This window comes from Rattus norvegicus, chromosome 18, assembly GCF_036323735.1.
Source record: "Rattus norvegicus strain BN/NHsdMcwi chromosome 18, GRCr8, whole genome shotgun sequence".
Lineage (NCBI taxonomy): Eukaryota > Metazoa > Chordata > Mammalia > Rodentia > Muridae > Rattus > Rattus norvegicus.
Genome location: NC_086036.1, coordinates 27,468,502 through 27,475,277, shown reverse-complemented (window position 1 = coordinate 27,475,277; position 6,776 = coordinate 27,468,502). Strand labels below are relative to the sequence as shown.

The 6,776-nt window shown below is 42.5% G+C and overlaps 1 protein-coding gene across 8 annotated transcripts in view; it reads right to left on the bottom strand.

Annotated features, from left to right (window-relative positions):
• Positions 1–856: 856 nt before the first annotated feature.
• The window catches only part of Matr3 (matrin 3), a 46,232-nt gene continuing 40,312 nt past the window's right edge, over positions 857–6,776 (bottom strand). For all 8 annotated transcript variants that reach the window (XM_063277180.1, XM_063277175.1, XM_063277187.1 and 5 more), the window contains one exon: positions 857–5,020. In XM_063277180.1, the coding sequence (XP_063133250.1) occupies positions 4,910–5,020 (111 nt within the window). In that variant the 3' untranslated portion in view covers positions 857–4,909. The remainder of the gene's footprint in view (positions 5,021–6,776) is intronic.

Sequence of the window (6,776 nt, the reverse complement as noted above, 5' to 3'; positions counted from 1 at the left end):
ATTCCCCCCATCCCCTAAAGAAACAGATAAATAGGGTATAATTTTTTTTGAAAGTTACCTATCTTTGGGATACATATTTGTGAGAATTGTTTTGTTCAAGACCACTAATACAGAGACTGTTCTCAATATCCCGTCATTAACAAACCAGAACCACAGAATAGGTACTGGAACTCATTAAAGTCCTTGCATAGACTTATCTAGTTGGAACAATCCACAGCTGAAATTTCAGACGCTACTAAATGAATCAACACCTATCCACTGCTAAAAGAAACGTGTGAAAAACGTGCTACCTTGATACAAGAAACTCTCAGCCAGCATACACAAATGAACGTTCACTGAAATAAGAGTCAAAGGCTGTCAGCAAACAGAAAACCAACTTCGTTCAAGGGTTTGGGGCTGCCAAATCTTTTAGACATATTTAGAAAATTACAGCAGGCTGCTTCAGCACCTTTTTAAAAATTAACCTCAACACAAGCCCTACTATCCTACTCTTTCCTTTCACTGAGGTGGTAGTGGTGGTGAATAAGCACATATTAACGAAAGGTAAAAGGACCAGTATCAAATCGTAAAAATTGAACGGGTCTTTTAAGTTTATCTAGCTAAAGCCTTGTGTGTTCCCAGCGCCCCCAAACAACGGCCCTATCTGAAGGACGTGATAAAGCTTAAAATAAAGGGGTAGGGATGTTGAAGAAATGGAAGAGGTTGAAAAAGATACAAGCCGTTCGACCGTTACAGAGTGCTCCCCAGGGACACCGCCAGCCTGCCAGTCCCTTTTCTCCCAAAACCCAGCATCCGCAGAAACGCGCAGGCGCAGCAGTAGGGCCTGCGCGTGGCGACGCGCAGGCGCATAGTGAGTAGAAACAATGAGCTTTGTTGCCCAAGTGGCAAAGGGGAGGCCGGGGGGAAACGGGGAGCAGGGGAAAAGGCACCGAACAGGGTAAAAAAAAAAGGACTGACTGAGGAACGCAAGAAAGTGCTATCCCGGCAACACTCGCGCGCCACAAAAGACCCGGATAGAAGGCTGACTGTGCAATCGAAATCATAATGAAATGAGAAAAATGAGCGACGGCCATTTCGGAGATAGATGTAGCCTGCCCGAGCTCATCCCTCAAAATCGGCGGAAATGGGCCAGAACAACCGAGGTCAAACCCGGCTCGAAGGCCCACAGCCTAGGCGACCCTTTTAATCCCTTCGGCCTTCTCGGAGTGCGGCCTCTCGACCACCGGGTTCGCCACACCCTCACGACGGTCCGTCTGACGGGACCCCTCACCCAGTGCACGGCAGCGGGGACGGTAGCCAACGAATCCTGTCGGCCTCCGCGGATCTCCACAGGCAGCGCCGCTCCCCCGCTCGACGTGCGCTTTGCCCGCCGCCTCCCTTCTCCAGTCCAAACAAACACCCCTGCCCGGAAGTGACTTCACTTCCGTCACGGCCAGCCCCGCCCACCCATTCTGTCTTTGCTTCCTGGCTAGGCTACTAGAGGGCGCCAGAGAAAACACGATTCCAAAAGTCTGGTGTGTGTCATGCAGTTCTTCCAGGACCAAAGGCTTTCCAGGTGCTCTGCAAAGACCTACCTCGGGTTTTTCTAGTACGGTTGATTGATTTCTCTGAGGCATGTATGGCTCTTCATCTGCTAATCCCACCAGACTGATGTGATTCTGTGAATACGAGAGCTGGGAACTAAGGTATGTATGTATGTATATGCGGCCTCAAGTATATACACCAAAAGGAACATCCAAATAATGACTATGCGTGCGCTTCCGCACGTGTGAACGCACACTCTTAACTATGCACGAATGTCATACTGAGATCCTGACATATGCAAAAAGGCATACAGTAGATCTACAAGCATTCGATTTACACACTGGCAAAATGCCACCAGGTAGTTTCTATGCAGCCTACAGAGCCTCTTTAAAACCAAGACAGGAAACTTGGAAAGACAAAAGAATTTCCACAACAGTAATAATTCCAGCACTTAGAAGCAGAAATACAAGATCTTCTGTGACAAGAGATTTTGTCCAAAGTTAAAGAAAAAGTCAGCAAGATGTCTTAGTGGGTAAAAATGCTTGCAGTGTGAACTTTATGACACCGAGTTTCACTCCCAGGACATTAAAGTAGGAGAGCAAATTGATCCATATATACCATAGCAAACCAATCCAACCCCACTCTAAACCCTTTAAGCTTATAACCACCCTTCCGTGTAGTAGCCCATATGTTCTTAGCCACATTTGCATGCTATCACCACTGGTTAAGATCTATGTCTAGTAAAACTAAGCAGGGTAAAGGTGTGTGAAAATTATCTGGGTATATTTTTAAGGGCATACAAGCCCCATTAAATGTCTTTTCTCTGACACAGGAAGTATTAACTTAGAAATGAAACCACATTTGGGGCTGGAGACATCTTTCCATGTGTTAGGATCACTGACTGCTCTTCCAGAGGCCCTGAATTCAATTCTTAGCAGCCACATGGTAGCTTACTACCATCTGTAATGAAATCTGATCCCTTTTCTGGTGTGTCTGTGTACTCACATACGTGAAACATAAAAAAAATTTTCAAGAAAAAAAGAAAATCACGTTTGTATTCATTGAAACCAAAAACTTCTGTGGGCTTTGTTTTGTAAACAGTTGCAACCAGCTCCAAGTTTGCAAGGTCTTACTTAGCACCAGAGACATTCTCTTTGCAGTAAGAATGCCCTACGCTCTTTTGTTTTCATTACTTTTTAGATAGCATTTTTATCCTGGGCCAACCTTGGTGATAGGGGTATGTGCATACCAATCTGTTCATCTTTCATCTGTAAAGCAAGTGCACAAAACCACTAAGCTGAAGTCCCACAATTATCCCCAACTGAATGGAAAATTTGACTTTGTTGTGCTGCTGAGCAGGCATATATTTTGGAGAGGAACACGATTGTTAGGATCATCCAAAGGATGCTGATACTGTAGAAATGATGTGCAGACTAAAGTAGTGGTGTTCAACTGTAATCTTGGCCCTCAGAAAACAAGCCAGATTGTTGTTGGTTTGAGCCCTAAAACCAGAGTATTGGTGAGGAACCTGGAAAATAAGTCCAAGGTAGAAACAACAGAAACCAAGACAATTTTACATATTGTACAATTGAGCTACTATAAAAATGTGTATAACTATATATTTGTTCTGGGTGGGTGCCTGAACATTTGAACTGGATTTAAAAGGTCGTTATAAGCCTCTATGTAGGTCCTAGTCACAACCCTGAGTCATCTCCATAGTCCCAGTTTTTTCTCTGAAAACGTGTCTGGTCTCTTTAGTTTTAAGATTATAGGCTCGAGACACCACACATTTGGCTAACCCCAACACAACTAAAACTTAGAAGTTATCTTTAAAGTGTTTGCTTAGCATGCACTCTTTATTATAGCTCAATGTACCTCAATGATCAGAGGATCATCAGTTACTAATGACTACTTGGCAATTTAGTGAGACCTGTCTCAAAGCAAAAACTAGGGACAGAGGTATACCTTAGTGGTTCAATGTGTGACAAAGACATGTAAGGGCCTGGGTTAAAACTCCAATCTCATAAAAGCAGCCAATTTAAGCAGGTGAGTCTAAAAATCCAAGCGCTCAGAGGCAGATATACACCACAGATTGTGTTTTAAATTAGCAAGGGGGGGGGTGGGTTTAGCTTATTTGATTATCTGTCTACCATATTCTTTAAGAGATTTATTTTTATTTATGAGTACACTGCAGCTGTCTTCAGACACACCAGAAGAGGGCATTGGATCCCATTACAGATGGTTGTGAGCCACCATGTGGTTGCTGGGATTTAAACTCAGGACCTCTGGAAGAGCAGTCAGTGCTCTTAACCCCTGAGCCATCTCTCCAGCCCTGTCTACCATATTCTAAACCCTGAGTTTGAATCTCAAGCACTAAATAAAACTGGCCATAGTGGCACAAACCAACACTTGGGAGGGTAGAAGCAGAAGGATCAGTTTAGATCAGTTTTAACATCCTCAGCTACATATGAATGGCCTGAGCCACACAACCCCTCCCCCGGCCCCCCCAACTCCTGGCTAGCAATTGTCAACATACCTTTAAACTCAGTACTCAGGAGAAACAGGAAGGTTCTGTGAGCTGAAGCCACATAGTGAGCTCCAGACCAGCCAAGGACTCTGTCTCAAAATAAAATACCCCAAAAACCATGTTTCAAAAAGAACAAGAGTGTTAAGTGTTATTATTTTTATCCTCTGCAAGTTGTGCCATACATCCTTGAACCCACCACTGAAGTCAGTAAGCATCTCTGAATAACTTGAGGATTATATTATTCAGCACATCTTTTGGAAACAAGGTCTTGGTAGGTAGGTGGCTTACTAAATTTCAAGTAATGGTCCCCATATGTCAGCCTTCTAAGCCACCCATATCCAGTTAGTTGATATTTTTTTTGAATGTATGCATGTGTGTCAGCATTGAGTCACTAAAGTGGTAACTCTGTAGCATTTTTTTTCTAAGAGTTTTACTCAGGTAATGACCTGAGTACAATATTGTAAAAATGAAAGTTGGTTTTTCCAGTTTGGCTTGGTTTTCTACAACTCAGCCGCTGTTGAAAGAGGAGTTAAGATACCTATGAACACCAGAAAATTAGGAGTTATGTTTAATCTCATAGGTCATTACATTAGTAAGTGTTTGAACTGCAGTCTTTTCCACGGGTTCACATGACATCACAATACAATTTAGGTGTCTTTCAAAGACTGGAGACAGATATCCAAGGACTCTTGGAATAGTATTGAGGACCCCACGTGCTGGGCAAGAATGTTAAGACAGCTCTATACTTCCAGTCTGGGACACACATATAAAATAGGAGGTCAATTCATAACTGAGGCAGCAGCTGGGAACTTGTATTTATAGTCAAATCTAATTTAGGGTGCAAAGAGACTCTTCCATTTAAATGTGTGATAGGTGGTGGTATCGCAGGCTTTTAATCCCAGCACTCCAGAAGCTGAGGCAGGTAGTTCGACAGACTTTTCTACAGAGCAAGTTCCAGGACAGCCAGAGCTACACAATGAAAAAAAAAAAAATCAATAAATAATGTTTTCTCTTTCTCACTATGATGTTGAAATTGCTCTTCTGTGACTTGAGACATTTGAGTAGTTTGGACTACAAAGTGTTATCTCATTTCTGATTTAATCCTGGCAAAGTTGAGCAGACTAGCCTTACTTTTCATAGGCAGTGGCTCTGAAACTCAAAGGAGTAGACTCAACTCCCAACACCAACCACCACAACAAAAAAACATCAAACCCTCCAAACAAAACTGCCTGAAACAAAACCAACCAACTCACACAGTAGGAATCTCTCTGCTTCGGAAACACCTCAAGTCTAGTCTTATAAAGGATTAGTTAAGTAGCTCAGTGGCATTGTATTTACCTACCCAGAGTGTACAAAAGACCTGGGTTAGATCTCCCACACTAGTGATTAAACTTAGCTAGACATCTTTAGACAGGTCCATTTAGGATGGAGGTCTAAATGAAGGACATCATGTTGTTTACTCTGGCTGTCCTGGGCCTGGCTCTGTATCCAGGCTGGCTTCAAGCTTAAGAATTCCCCTGCCCCTGCCTCCCAGCACTGGATTGAAGGCAGGCGGCACGACATCTATCTTATCTGCACATTTTTTAACTTCCAAAACTTTACCGTGAAAAATGCTAAACAATTAAGCATGTCTCAATTCTCTCACTTATTTGTCACACCATACAAAGTAACATTCCAAAGGTTGAGGATATAGCTCAGTGGTTGGGTGCTTTTTTTCATTACTCACAAGCCCTTTGGTTGAATCCCTAGCACTGCAACTTCAAAACACTCAAGGAAAAAATGGGAGGGGAAGTGGAAAGGAATAATGAATAATCTTAACATTTCTTAGAGGAAGCTTGGTATAGTCATGCACGCCTTTAATCCCAGTGCTTGGGAGGCAGACACAGGCCTCTGCATTAGAAGTCAGCCTGTTCTACATAATAAATTCCAGCTACATAGTGAGAACTTGTCTGGAAAAAGTAAGTGAACGGATAAGTAAATCTTAAAGAGTTATTAATACTCGGTGGGTAAATACACTTGCCATATGACAACTTGAACTTGATGTGGGGAACAAACTGGAGGAAACAATCCCAGAAAGTTTACCTCTGATCTCCACAATGTGTCCATATTCTTGCACAAGACTAAAAAAAACTGTTGGTGGCATATGCTATAGCTAGAAATTCCTCTTACCCCCTAGACCTTCTACCCAGCTTAGGCTGGGTTTAAACTGATGCTTAACTTTGTGCACTTACTTCTAGGATACACAAGAAACGCAAATGTCAAGTGGGGACTAGGAGAACTCATAGCAATGAATAAAAAGAGATTGTAGATTAACTCAGGGCATCTCTTAAACCTTCACTTACATTTGTAAATAAGAAGACTAAGGCTGAAATAGCAGGGAATATGTCCAAATTTATAACAGGTATGAAACAATTCTATTATAGGTTTGCCATAAACTAGGTTTGGGGGAAGCAGGCATGTGACCAGGTATATAGAAGTTTGAGTAGGATTCTAAGTTTCAATAGTGCAAAATAGGGCCTGCATTCCAGAAGGAACTCAAACTCTTCCAGTTTCCAGAAGGATGACCTTAACTTCTTCTGATCTTGCCTGCACTTTCTGAGTTCTGGGATTAACAGTATACGTTTATCACTTCTGGCTTATGGGCTTAGGAATGCTATAAAATACTTAGCCAATACAAAGTGAGCTGCATTTAGAGGCATCTCAAAAGTAAAAAACCATTGCCAAG